The 14647-nt window shown below is 36.2% G+C and overlaps 1 protein-coding gene across 3 annotated transcripts in view; it reads right to left on the bottom strand.

The window, feature by feature from the left end:
* Positions 1 to 452: 452 nt before the first annotated feature.
* The window catches only part of NSRP1 (nuclear speckle splicing regulatory protein 1), a 68421-nt gene continuing 54226 nt past the window's right edge, over positions 453 to 14647 (bottom strand). For all 3 annotated transcript variants that reach the window (XM_081218218.1, XM_081218219.1, XM_081218220.1), the window contains 4 exons: positions 5866 to 5994; positions 4751 to 4958; positions 3892 to 4000; positions 453 to 1944 (listed from right to left, as the gene is read on the bottom strand). In XM_081218218.1, coding sequence (XP_081074344.1) covers positions 903 to 1944; positions 3892 to 4000; positions 4751 to 4958; positions 5866 to 5994 — 1488 coding nt within the window. In that variant the 3' untranslated portion in view covers positions 453 to 902. The remainder of the gene's footprint in view (positions 1945 to 3891; positions 4001 to 4750; positions 4959 to 5865; positions 5995 to 14647) is intronic.

Genomic DNA, 14647 nt, shown 5'->3' with positions numbered 1-14647 from the left:
CTCAGCTAAAACTTATTTATATACATAACCAATTTACTTACTTGCTAGGGTTTCAGAAATAAAGTGATTTTTAATTAAAAAAAAAAGAGGAATTACAGCATGACATGAATGACATTATTTTTCAAATAAAATGTAAGCATCAATTAAATGTACAAATATATCACTATTTTTATTTTCATTTAAGTGAGTATGTTGTGGGTTAAAAAGCTTAGACAAGATGTGTGGTCTGTATTTTACACTTTTTTTTTTTTTTTTTTTTTTTGCTGTACGCGGGCCTCTCACTGCTGCGGCCTCTCCCGTTGCGGAGCACAGGCTCCGGACACACAGGCTCCGCGGCACGGCCCGCGGGCCCAGCCGCTGCGCGGCATGTGGGATCCTCCGGGACAGGGGCACGAACCCGTGTCCCCTGCATCGGCAGGCGGACTCTCAACCACTGCGCCACCAGGGAAGCCCTGTATTTTACACTTTAATACAAATTTTAGAACATAAAACAATATTCTCTGTTCAAATCCACATATTTTTATCTGAAACATGACATTTATAAAACAAACAGCTCCTGCAACAACAGCAACATAGAAGAGTTATTTAAATTATCTTTTAATGGTTGTAGTGGAGCCAATTTTCCTCATTAAGTACCTACAGGGATTCAGCACTCTCTTTAGGTTGCTTGAATACAACCAAGAATGTGGTATTGATAAGTAAATATTACATATTAATTTAGTTAAACATTCAAGATAAAAGGATTGACTTCTGACTTAAACCTAAACCAAAAATGAATTTTGAAAATATATTTTAAAATACCCTCCCAACCACTGTTAACACACTCCTTTATGTGTTCACTCAACATTTTCCAGGAATTATAATTTTCTGTGCTTCCATAGGTCTTCCTATTGGGGCAGTTATCAATCATCTTCTTTCTCAATATAGGTCTTTGCATTAACCCGTGCCATTTGCCGGGCCAAATATCTGTCTCTCGCTGACATTACAGTTTCTTCGTTGCTCCGCTTTGCAAACTTGTTCACTGTCTCGTGTGGCCTCTCTTGTTCTTTGCCAGTCCCTTGGCATTTCTCTGTGATTCTGTGTTTTGCCCCCAGTGATGTTTCAGAACTAGAAGGTTTCTCTGGGTTTCTTTCTTTGTCCTTTTCCATGTTTCTCATTTTATTGGCTCTTTCCTGGTTAAGAAATCTATCCTTTGTCCTAGAATTTGGGCTGCTTTCCTTTCTTTCTTGATTTCTTTCTGAAGATTGAACACTTACTTCTCGTTTTTCTCTATCTCTGTATTTATCACTGTTTTCATATCTTTCTTTCCTTGCTTTCACATGCTCTTCCTTCTCTCCTCCTTTCTCAATGTGTCGGTCATAATCATTTCGTTGTCTGTCTCTTTCTTGTTCTCTTGAGGGGTATTTCTCCCTGTCTTTCTCCCTTTTCCATTCCCTATCATTTCTTTCTCTCTGGTCTCTTCCTCTCAGTCTATCTTCTTGTTCATGCCTCTTCCAGTGTGAATCTCTGTAACTGGCCTCTCTGTACCTATGGGAATCCTTCTTTTCTTTTTGGTAATCACGGTCAGTGTAATAGCTGTCCTCCCTGGATTGTCTCTCCGGGTGCTGATCTTCCCTTTTCTCATGTCCTCTTGACTTGGAACTTTTTGTGTGGTATTTGGTACCATGCTCTCTTTCTTCACTAGATGACCGTGAGTGGGTATGACTCCTGTGATGCCTGGAGTCACTTTTTAAGGTCTCTGTGCCCTTCTCCCTTCTGCAGTTCACTTTATTATCTTCTTCCATTTCATCATCCTCACTGCTCTTAGCATCAAAGTCACTGTCTGCATCTGGGTTTTCCTCTACTTTCACAACAGTTTGGCGAACGCAGTTCTCATGAGGTGTTGTGTTTTCTGAACTTACTTCATCGGAATATCCCTTTGATTTTTCTTCTTTTATCCCAGACCTTAAGAAAAATAATGTAACAGAAAATGCTACATTATCAATTATAGTAAATAAATGAAGTGTTCATATAAAGTTCATCAGTACTTAAGTCAATACACCTACACTATATAAACCTTCTGATTATCCCAAATTCGAAAAGGTGCTGCTGTCTATTTACCTTGTAAACATCTGCAAACTAGTATTTTCTAACCATTCCGAATATTTTCAATATTGGTGGAAATGAAAAAGTAAAAATCAGCCCTTCTGTATGGACAACTAGAACCTTCAGGCAGGGGTCTGTGCAAGGTCTTCATTTTCGCCAAGCACAGACAAAGAATAATTGGGAAAAGATATATTCTGAATATAAGTACTAGTTTACAACATGAGGTTCAAGTTGTGGCTTTGTTGGATTTTTATTTTTAAAAATATTAAAAAATAGTCCTGGAAGAAGATGAAGATAAATTTTTTCACAGCAAAATAGTGATAAAACCTAATTCTAAATATCACTAAATAATCCCTTTCATGACTGAAAAGGCACCAGCATCCTGCTCTACCCTTTGGCATCTTTTACAACAAAATGGAAATATGTGAATCTATCCAGCTATTACGAACAGTTACATTAACACTGTTTACATCACCTACATTTTCCCAGCCAATAAGCATGGTTAATTTATTTACATTACACATTTATTCTCACTAATCACTTACTCGCCAAACAAAGCAACAACTATGGTTCTCTAGCAATTACTGGCAAAAGTGTCTTGGCTAAAGGACTCACTAATAGTTAGGAATTCTATTATTAGACTCCGGGAATTGCAACTACTATATGACATTATGGAGTTTCACGGCTGGCCTCACAACCATTCCAGATGAAACTCTAATTTTTCATTCAAAAATTTCAGTCTTCAAATATGCTTTCTGAGACTCATAATTCTCACCAATTTTACAATCAAAACCTAGTAGTTGGGATGTAATCTCTTCTCTTCATCCTTAATTCCATTCTCCTGCATCTCCTCTTTCCCTAGCAACAAAGACTCAGACCCTCTTATCTGAATGTTTCTATTCCAAAAAATGATTTCCTTAGATACAAGTTTAAGACAAATTTTACCTTCAGCTATAAACTTACACCATAATCATTTCACCATCCCTATAATATTTTATAATTTTATTCAAAAATCCTCCAATCCTTACTTTCTAGACCAGTATTAACAGAAATGTCTACAGAAATGGGGAATTCCCTGACGGTCCAGTGGTTAGGACTCAGTGCTTTCACTGCCGGGGCCCAGGTTCAATCCCTGGTTGGGGAACTAAGATACCACAGGCTGTGCAGCATGGCCAGAAGAAAAAAATGTCTACAGAAATAGTAATGTCCATATATCTGTGCTGTCCAATATGGTAGCCACTAGCCAAATGTGGCAATGGAATACTTGAAATGTGACTGTTGTGACCAAAATTTTAGATTTAATATAATTTAAACAGCTACATGTAACTAGTGGCTACATATTGGATAATGCATTTATTTCTAAGCCCTTGATTATGTGAATCTTATGTTTTATGGAGGCTAGGTCCTATTTATGAAAAAAAAATACTTCTCTTTTTGGGAGGAGATATGGGGATATATGTATATGTATAGCTGATTCACTTTGTTATAAAGCAGAAACTAACACACCACTGTAAAACAATTATACTCCAATAAAGATGTTAAAATATATATATATATACACTTCTCTTTTTATATACTATCTGAACATGCGTGTAGAATTAACTGTAAAATAAAAATAAACTTGAACTAAAAGTGTTTTAATTAAAAAACTGTAAATCCCTAGTTATTCATTCAATTAGGTCAGGTTTGGCTAACAACACAATATGCAATACTGCAATCCTCTACTTCCAGAGAGTTAAAATGATCCCACAACCACAAATCATGAACAGTATCTTTCTTCTAAATATTCCATATGCCACATCTCACCTGGCTTCACGAAAGCTGCATGTAGGTACTTCCTCTTCACCAACTGCTTGATTTAATAGGTGCCTATAGAATCCACTGAGATCGCTCTGCTTGGTTACATCCAAACGTGCTAAGAGAATGAAAGCAAAATTGAGAATAATACATTCAAAAAGGCAAAATGCAGTTCAGTTTCACAGGTATAGAGTATGTAACACAGTGTATGAAGTGGTGCTCTAGATGAACACAGTACATGCTTAGACCAAGTCTTATACATTTGGTTTTCTTCCACTTAAAGTTGATAAGCACTTGCCAATTAAGCTATTTGTAAGTACACATTTTATTTAGACCTTGAGAAACGACCACGAGTAGAAAGCAATGAAGTAAAGCACTAAGGTATTCGTTGGCCTCTGCCCATCTTTGTTCTTTCTTGAATTAATGTTATTCTTTTTGTAAATGTCCAGTTAATGCTCCTTGGGCAATGTTACTCTAGTTTTCTCATTCCAGGAAATATAACTAGGATTTAGATCTCAGTTTATACCGCCTTTGACAAATGTTACACTTTCCATGCCTTGTAATCGATGTTTTTACATTTGAAATCATTTTCTAAGGCAATGACTTGTGAGAATCATAGTTTTAAGCAACAAAGTGAGATATAATTCAGAAGTTCAGTAGAAGTAATAGTTACTAAGAGTGCAACTGTGTTTTTAGTTAAAATCTCCTGTTTTATAATATACATAACATCATATATCTTGTACCCTGCATTCATATACACAAATTATGACAACATGATAATCTAAAAGTTCAGTGACGAGCAAATGGTTAACCACAGGGCAGAACTCTCCTGTTTGTTTCCTTCTACCCTCTCCCTCTTCCATTTCACCTTCAAGTGCAGCAGCCCTCTTTTCTCTTTCTTCCTCTTCAGCTCTCTCTTGCAGTTTTTTCTTATAAGCAGATGTTACAAATGCCTCTTTATCATCAAATTCTCCCTTTTCCATTTCTCGCTCTCTTTGTATTTTCTTTTCCATTCTTTTTTCCTGTTCCTTTTTTCTGATCTCAACTGCTTTTAGTAAGTTGTGAATGTACTTGGGCTAGGGGAAAAAAATAAGATTATTTAGGAAAGAGTCAAAGATAATTAACTGCTAATATTCTGTTTTTATCATGAATTTATTACTATAGAAATTCATTAAGACATAAATCCAAATAAATAGGACTGTCAACTTCTCAAAATTCAATATAAATTTACTAGCAAGATAATAAAATTCTTTTCAATAGAAATTTAAGTATAAAAACAAAAAATTATTCAAAATGGCATTTTTAAAAAATCTCAAACTAAATAGGTCATTTTCCCACTGTTTTTCTCTCCCTTTTTACAAAATGGCATTGTCTTACTTCAACAGATATGTGAATAGAAAGGCTTCTGACTAATTTTTCACATTAGTTGAAATACAATCATTTAAAATAGCAGTTTCAATATCATTTTACAACACCACTTTATCTGTAGATAGTGTAAGATGTAAAGATCCTTAAACACCAGTCTGTGCTTTGTGAAAGAATAAGAGTGATAGAAAATTTGAACTTATTTCATTCAATCTCCACACCCTAACTTGTTTTTTCAAACTAAAAATACAACCATGTTACACGCAGATGATTCAGTTACCAGCTAGGAAGCAATAAAAAATTATAAGACACAAACATGAACAGGAGAAGAAGCAGTACAAAGACTTTCTTAGGAAAAACTTTCAAAACATAATCTGCAAAAGTTTTAAAGCAAAAAAACAAAATTTATAAAATTGTTAGATAATTTTCTTGCTCCTGTTAGGATACTAAATATATAGTTTCCTAGGTTCTCAATCAAATCCATACTATCTGGAACTAGGGGCTCTTCACACTTCAAACACCTAAAAGCTTTTTCTCAGATCATTCTCATGTTGAAATAAGCATAAGATACAAAATGCAGGTCAAGGTCAAAGAAACTTTGTATTTTCAGCTACAAACCTTTCGGTCTTTTCCCAAAAGCAATTTTGGATTACTTTCTTCCTTTTTTTTCTTCATTTCATCATAAATACTGTCATATTCATATACAGTAGAATCTTCTGCAAGGGCCTTCTGGATTTCCAGTTTGGTCTTTAAAGAAAACATTGAACACGTTTCAAAAATATGAGCCAACTAACAGATACTACAAAAAGTCTAAGTAATTCTTTTGAGACAGGAACATAAATCAGAAATATATCATAAAAATTGCATCAATCACATTTTAAACTTAAAGCACTTAGCATAGAGCCTGACAAAGAGTTAAGTGTTCAGTAAACATTATTATCTATTCACTTGTACATAAACAGAATTATCTACAAAAGGACCAGGGTATGACTTAGAAACACCTAACCTTAATTTTGAGATGCCTATATTACATATTAAACTTGCATATCATTTTTACTTGTGTTACCAAATAAAATGCTCAAGTTTCAAATGGTAGGAAATACCTTTTTTTTTTTTGGTAATTGAAAAATACTTTACTTTTAGAGATGTCACCTTCAGAATTTAAAATAAGCAGTATATTCACTACAGAAATGACAATACAGGTAGTTTAAAAAAATTGTCTGTGATATGTTTTTCATAAAAATATTTTAATAGGGACTTCCCTACTGGCACAGTGGTTAAGAATCCACCTGCCAATGCAGGGGACACAGGTTCAATCCCTGGTCCGGGAAGATCCCACATGCCACGGAGCAACTAAGCCTGTGAGCCGCAACTACCGAGCCTGCGCTCTAGAGCCTGTGCACCACAACTACTGAAGCCCGCACGCTCTAGGGCTCATGGGCCACAACTATGGAGCCCGCGTGCTGCTACTAGCCCACGCCTAGAGCCCGTGCTCTGCAACAAGAGAAGCCACCGCAGTGAGAAGCCTATGCATTGCAACGAAGAGTAGCCCCCACTTGCCACAACTAGAGAAAGCCCGTGCACAGCAACGAAGAAGACCCAACGCAGCCAAAAAAAAAAAAAAAACTTATTTATTTTCATTGAAGTATAACTTACATTATGATTTGACATTTGTATACACTGTGAAATGATCACCACAGTAAGTCGTTACCGTCTGTCATTATACAAAGTTACCACAAAAAAAAAATCCCCTCGTGATAAAAACTTCTAAGATTTACTTCCCTAGCAATTTTCAAATTTGCACACAGTATTACTGACTATAGTCACCATGCTGTACATTACATCGCCATGACTTATTTACTTTATAACTTGAATTTTGTATTTCTTTTTTTAAAAGTAAATTTATTTATTTTATTTATTTTTGGCCATGTTGGGTCCTTGTTGCTGCACGGGCTTTCTCTAGTTGCAGCGAGCAGGGGCCACTCCCCGCTGCAGTGCACAGGCTTCTCACTGCGGTGGCTTCTCCCATTGCGGAGCATGGGCTCCAGGTGAGTGGGCCTCAGCAGTTGTGGCTCGCGGGCTCCAGAGCACAGGCCCAGTAGTTGTGGTGTACAGGCTTAGGTGATCTGTGGCATGTGGGATCTTCCTGGACCAGGGCTCGAACCCATGTCCCCTGCATTGGCAGGCGGACTCCCAACCACTGCGCCACCAGGGAAGCCCTGAATTTTGTATTTCTTGATCCCCTTCATTGATTTCACCAACCCCCCATCACCCTCCCCTCTGGCAACCATAAATCTTTTCTCTATGAGTTTTGTTTTGTTTGATCATTTTGTTTTTTAGATTCCACATATAAGTGACATCATATGGTATTTTTCTCTGACTTACTTCACTCAGCACGATACCTTCAAGGTCCATCCATGTTGTTGCAAATGGCAAGATTTCTTTTTTTTATGGCTGAGTAATATTCCATTTGTGTGGCATGGAATACTTTATCCATTCACCCGTCAATGGACCCTTAGGTTGTTACCATATCCTGGCTGTTATAAATAATGCTGCAATGAACACACGGTGCATGTATCTTTTTGAATTAATATTTTCATTTTCTTTGGATAAATACACAGAGGTGGAATTGCTGGATCATATGGTAGCTCTATTTTTAATTTTTGAGGAACCTCAATACAATCTTCCATACTGGCTGTACCAATTTACATTCCCACCAACAGTGTATGAGGGTTCCCTGTTCTCCACATCTTTGCCAACACTTGTTATATGTTGTCTTTTTGATAAGTCATTCTCACAGGTGTGATGTGATATCTCACTGTGATTTTGATTATTATTTCCCTGATGATTAGTGCTGTTGAACATCTTTTCAAGTGCTTGTTCGCTATCTGTATGTCTTCTCTGGAAAAATGTCTACTTAGATCTTCTGCATATTTTTTTTCTTTTTCTTAGATTAATTTTTATTGGAGTATAGTTGATTTACGTTGCGTTAGTTTCTGCTATACAGCAAAGTTTATCAGCTATACATGTATCTGCCCATTTTTAATTGGATTGTTTTTTGTTTTTGAGCTGTATGAGTTCTTTATGTATTTTGGATATCAACCCTTTATCAGATATATGACTTGCAAGCATCTTCTCATGTTCAGTAGGATGCCTTTTAATTTTGTTGATGGTTTCCTTCGCTGTGCAGAGCCTTTTAGTTTGACGTAGTTCCATTTGTTTATTTTTGCTTTTGTGCTCATTGCCTTTGGAGTCAGATCAAAAAAATATCACCAAGAATGATGTCAAGAAACTTACCACCTATTTTCTTCTGGAAGTTTTATGGTTTCAGGTCCTACATTCAAGTCTTTAACCCATTTTGAGTTAATTTTTGTGCATGCTGTACACTAGTGGTCCAGTTTCATTCTGTCACATGTGGCTGTCCAGTGTTCCCAATACTATGTGTTGAAGAGACTGTCCTTTCCCCATTGTACATTCTTCCCTCCTTTATCATAAATTGATTGACTGTATATGCATGGGTTTATTTATGGGCTCTCTATTCTGTTCCATGACCTATGTGTCTGTTTTTATGCCAATACCATATTGTTTTGATTACTATAGCTCTGCAATATAGTTTGAAATTAGGGAGTGTGACACCTCTTGTTTTGTTGTTCTTTCTCCAGATTGTTTTGGCTAGTTGAAATCTTCATGGTTCCACACAAATTTTAGGATGGATTGTTCCATTCTATGAAAAATGCCCTTAGAATTTTGAAAGGGAATGCACTAAATCTGTACACTGCTTTGGGTAATATAAACATTTAATCAAAATTAAGTCTTCCAATTCATGAGCATGGAATCTTTCCATTTATTTTTGTCTTCTTCAATTTCTTTCATCAATGTTTTATGGTTTGCCATGTACAGGTCTTTCACCTCCTTGTCTAAATTTATTCCTAGAATTTTATTCTCTTTGATGCAACTGTAAATGAGACTGTTTTCATAATTTTTATTTTTGATAGTTCATTGATAGTATATAAAAACAACATATTTCTGTATATTAATTTTGTATCCTGCAACTTTACTGAACTCATTTATTAATTCTAACAGGTTTTTTTGGCAGAGTCTTTATAGTTTTCCATATATAAAATCATGTCATTTGCAAATATTAATACTTTTACTTCTTCCTTTCCAATTTGGATGACTTTTCTTTTTCTTGCCTAACTGCTGTGGTTAGGACTTCCAATACTATGTTGAATATAAGTGGCAAGAGTGGGCATCCTTGTCTTCTTCCTGATTTTAAGGGAAAAGGTTTCAGCTTTTCACCATTAAGTATGATGCTAGTGGTTGGCTTGTCATATATGGACTTTACTATGTTGAGGTATGCTCCATGCACATCCACTTTGTTGAGAGTTTTCATCAAAAATGTAATGTTGCATTTCAACAAATGCTTTTTCTGCATCTATTGAGATAATCATTGATTTCTGTTCTTCATTTTATTAATGTGGTATATTACATTGATTGATTTGTGGGTGTTAAACTATCCTGATATCCCTGGAATAAATCCCACTTGATTATGACATATGCTCCTTTTAATGTATTATTCAATTTGGTTTGCTAATATTTTGGTGAGGATTTTTGCATCTATGTTTATCAGGGATATTGGTCCGTAATTTCCTTTTCTTGTGGGGTCCTTGACTGGTTTTGGTATCTGAATAATGCTGCTCACATAAAATAAGTTTGGAAGAGTTCCCTCCTCTTTTTTAAAAAATTTTATTATGCAGTCTCTGCAGAGACTGTCAAAAACTGCCAGTGCCAATTATATTTCAAGTCATCATGGAAGGGTATGGGGAAAAGTTTTCAATTAGCAATATCACACCTCGGATAAACCTCATTGGCTATGATACCGCCACTGCACAAGGCCCCCCTCTTCTGTTTTCTAAAAGAGTTTGAGAAAGATTGGTATTAAATCTTCTTTAAATATTTAGTAGAATTCATCAGTGAAGCCTGGTCCTGGACTTTTGTTTGTTGGGAGTTGATTACTGATTGAACTCCTTACTAGTAATCAGTCTATTCAGATTTTCTATTTTCTCATGATTCAGTCTTGGAAGAGTGTATGTTTCTAGGAATTTATCCATTTCTTCTAGGTTGTCCAAGTTGTTGCCGTATAATTATTCATTTTCTTACAATCCTCTGTATTTCTTTGGTATCAGTTGTAATTTCTCCTCTTTCATTTCTGATTTTATTTGTTTGAGCCCTCTCTTTTTCTTAGTGAGCCTAACTAAAGGTCTGTCAATTTTATCTCTTCAAAGAACCAGCTCTTCAGTTCACTGATCTTTTCTGTTGTCTTTTTAGTGTCTACTTTTTTTAAAATAAATAAATTTATTTATTTATGTCTGTCTGTCTGTCTGTCTGTGTTGGGTCTTCATTGCTGCGCGCGGGCTTTCTCTAGTTGCGGTGAGCGGGGGCTACTCTTTGTTGCGGTGCATGGGCTTCTCATTGCAGTGGCTTCTCTTGCTGCACAGAGCATGGGCTCTAGGCATGCGGGCTTCAGCAGTTGTGGCTCACGGGCTCTAGAGCGCAGGGTCAGTAGTTGTGGCGCACAGGCTCAGTTGCTCCATGGCATGTGGGATCTTCCTGGACCAGGGCTCGAACCCGTGTCCCCTACGCTGGCAGGTGGATTCTTAACCACTGCGCCACCAGGGAAGTCCCCTAGTGCTTATTTCTGCTCTAATTTTTACTATTGCCTTCCTTCCTCTAACTTTGGGCTTCATTTGTTCTTTTCTAGTTCTTTTAGATTTCAGATTTTTGTTTCTTGAGGCAGGCCTGTATTGCTTTAAACGTCCGTCTTAGAACTGTTTTTGCTATACCCCACAGATTTCGGTGTGCTGTATTTCCACTGTCCTTTGTCTCAAGGTATTTTTTATTTCTCCTTTGATATCTTCATTGCCCTACTGGCTCAGTAGCATGTTGTTTATTCTCCACATATTTGCGATTTTTCCAGTTTTCTCCTTGTAAGTTCTAGTTTCATACCACTGTGGTTGGAATGATGCTTGATATGATTTCAATACTTTTAAATTGATTAAGACTTGTGTTGTGGCCTAACATATGTTCTATCCTAGAGAATGGTCCATGAGCATTTGGGAAGAATGTGTATTCTGTTGTTTTTCGACGGAATATTCTGTACCTATCTATTAAGTCCATCTGCTCTAATGTGTCGTTTAAGGCCAATGTTTCCTTATTGATTTTCTGTCTGGATGACCTACCCATTGATATAAGTGGGGTACTAAAGTCCCCTGCTATTATTGTATTGCTGTCAATTTCTCCCTTTAGGTCTGTTAATATTTGCTTTATGTATTTAGGTGCTCCTATGTTGGGTGCACAAAAATTTACAAGTGTTATATCTTTTGTTGGACTGATCCCTATATCATTATGTAACACCCATCTTTGTCTTTTATTAAAGTCTTTGTTTTAAAGTATATTTTGTCTGATATTAGTATCCCCACCTTTCTTTTAGTTTCCATTTGCATGAAATATCTTTTTCCATCCCTTCACTTTCAGTCTGTGTATGTCCCTACATCTGAGGTAAGTCTCTTATATACAGTATATAGATGAGTCTTGTTTTTTTACCCATTCAGCCATTCTATGTCTTTTGATTGGAGAATTTGGTCCATTTACCTTTAAATTAATTATTGATATGTATGTACTTATTGCTATCTTGTTAATTGTTTTCTGGCTGCTTGTAGGTCCTCTCTGGGGAAATACTTTAACGTTCCTCCTCCTGCTTTCAGGCCATCAAAATCTTATCTAGAGTTTCAGGCCAGCTCACCTCCTACCTCTTAAACGAGGCCATCTCTGAGGGCTTTTACCCCCAGTGAGGTCTTTCTTTTGAAGACTGATGGCACATTCTGTACTGCAATATACAGTTCCTAAGAATACTCCTGATGTTATCACTTCCTAATTATTTCACAAATCTTAGTCTCTTGTCCCAACTTGTAAGTTCCTGAGGTACAGAGTACACATTTTAACTTTTTCTTTAATTGGTACATTGCCTAATGCAATGTGGACATAAAAGTGATCCTTTTAAGTGATAGGGTGATAGTATAAATTATTCAAAGAACTGACCTGATATTCTCAGGTTTTTACATGTCAACAATTAGACTGGAATGATGTACATGCCCAATTAAAAACTTTTTTTCTGGAATATTGCTTACGATATTAAAAAATAATTATTTTTTTAAACATTTCAACATTTACTTTAACCTCAGAAAAACAATGATTCTCCTGCCTACATGGTGAATTAGCACTGCTACTGCTGCTCCTTCCCCAAAACCAACCTGGAAAACTCAGAGGAGGAAAACATGAAATCCAAGAAATCATCATCATCACACCAACAAAAAGCAAGGGAAACAGGACACTAAATTGTTTTAAATTGATAACTTACTTTTTTGTATATTGGGAGAGCGGCAAGAGGGCATGTGTGTAGATATAGGGTATTGTTAATTAACCTAAGTCCCAAAATATATAAAGTAAAAACTGAACAGAAATCTAAGGAAAAACAGGAAAGTCCAAAACTATAATAGGGGATTTTAACATACGCCTCTCAGTAATTAAGAGACCAAAAAAATTAGTATGAATATATATGGATTCACACAACTGGCCAAAAAAAACCATTTAGAATATTTTTTCAAGCATCAAAGGGATACTTATTAAAAACTACTGGACCACACAGTTAATCTCAACACATTTTTTAAAGACATGAAACAATACAATGCATCATCTTGGAACACAAAGAAATCATGTTAAAAAATCAATAACAAAAAGGAAACAAAAAACCCCTATATGTTTAAAAATTAAGTTCTAAATAACCCACAGATGAAAGAAGAAATCATAACAGAAATGAGAAAATATTTTGAACTGAATAAAAAGTACTACTTACCAAAAATTTGTGAGATAAGCACAGCTATAGCAGTGCTTAGAGGAAAATGTATAGCTTTAAACACATTAGAAAAGAGAAAGGGCTTTTGAAAACAGCTATGCACTCATTTCAAAAAGTAAGAAAAATAACAAAATAAACCCAAAGAAAGCAGAATGAAGAAAACACTAATTTGTCAGGACAGAAAGTAATGAATGAGAAACCAAACTTATCCCACTAAATCTTGGGACTGTCAGACTTTTATATTTTTTTCAATCTGGATAATTACAGTGAAAGAAAAGGAAAATCACAGGCCAATCTCACTGATGATAAAAAAAAAAAAAACCCAAAACTCCTTAACACTTAAAACAAAAATCCTTAATGAAATTTTAGTAAACCAAATGCAATGGAACATAAAAAGAAGAATACTCTATACCTATGTTGTGTTTATATCATTTATGTGAAGTGATCATTACTGATTTTCTAAAGTTAAATGGATCTTTACTGGTATGAATATAGTTCATGCATGACTTTCAAAAAATAAAACACAACAACAAAAAAACCTCAAACCAAGACCAGAAAAGAACTTCCTTAGCTTGAAAACAGATATCTACCAAAGACCTACAAGAAATATTATTTTAATGATGACATATTAAAAGTTTTTCCAGTGAAATAGGGAATAAGATAATAATGTTGACAACATCAGTTCTGTGTACCTGATAGCCACATAAAAAAACTGATGGGAGAGGAGAAGAGGGGAGAGAAGGGAAGGGGAGAAAAGAAAACAAAAGAAAAAAAAAAAAGAGAAAAGAAAAGAAGGACTTCCCTGGTGGCACAGTGGTTGGGAGTCACCTGTTGATGCAGGGGACATGGGTTCAAGCCCTGGTCCAGGAGGATCCCACATGCCGTGGAGCAACTAAGCCCATGTGCCACAACTACTGAGCCTATGCGCCACAACTGCTACTGAGGTGTGCCATGGCTACTGAGGCCCGTGCGCCCGCAGCTTGTGCTCTGCGACGGGAGAGGCCACTGCAGTGAGAGGCCTGCGCATTGCGGTGGGGGGTGCCCCCGCTCGCCGCAGCTGGAGAAAGCCTGTGCACAGCAGCGGAGACCCAACACAGCCAAAAATAAATAAATAATTTTTTTTTAAAATTTAAAAAAGGAAAGAAAAGAAGAAAGGTCTAACAGATAAAGTACCCCATTTCTAAGAGTATTTTCTCTTAGATTTAGTAAATGCAATCAAGTGGTATTCTTCATGATAAAAGTTAGTTTGAGATTAAAGCAGAAGACAAGAGTTGAATCACTCAAGTGGGGAAAATAAGGTGAAAGGTAGTATAGCAGCAGCAGGCAGGTGAGAGGTAGAAGAGCTTAGCAGCATCCCCAATTTCCAGGCAAATTATGAAAAAGTCCCACTATCAGAAGAAGTGGATTTGAACAAGCCAGAGTTGAGAATAAAATTAGATTTGGGACTTATGCTTTAAGTGAATAAGAAAAGGCAACACAAGGACTTCC

Source organism: Mesoplodon bidens, assembly GCF_964165515.1.
Source record: "Mesoplodon bidens genome assembly, chromosome: 19".
Classification (NCBI taxonomy): Eukaryota; Metazoa; Chordata; class Mammalia; order Artiodactyla; family Ziphiidae; genus Mesoplodon; species Mesoplodon bidens.
This window is presented reverse-complemented; position numbering and strand designations above follow the sequence as displayed.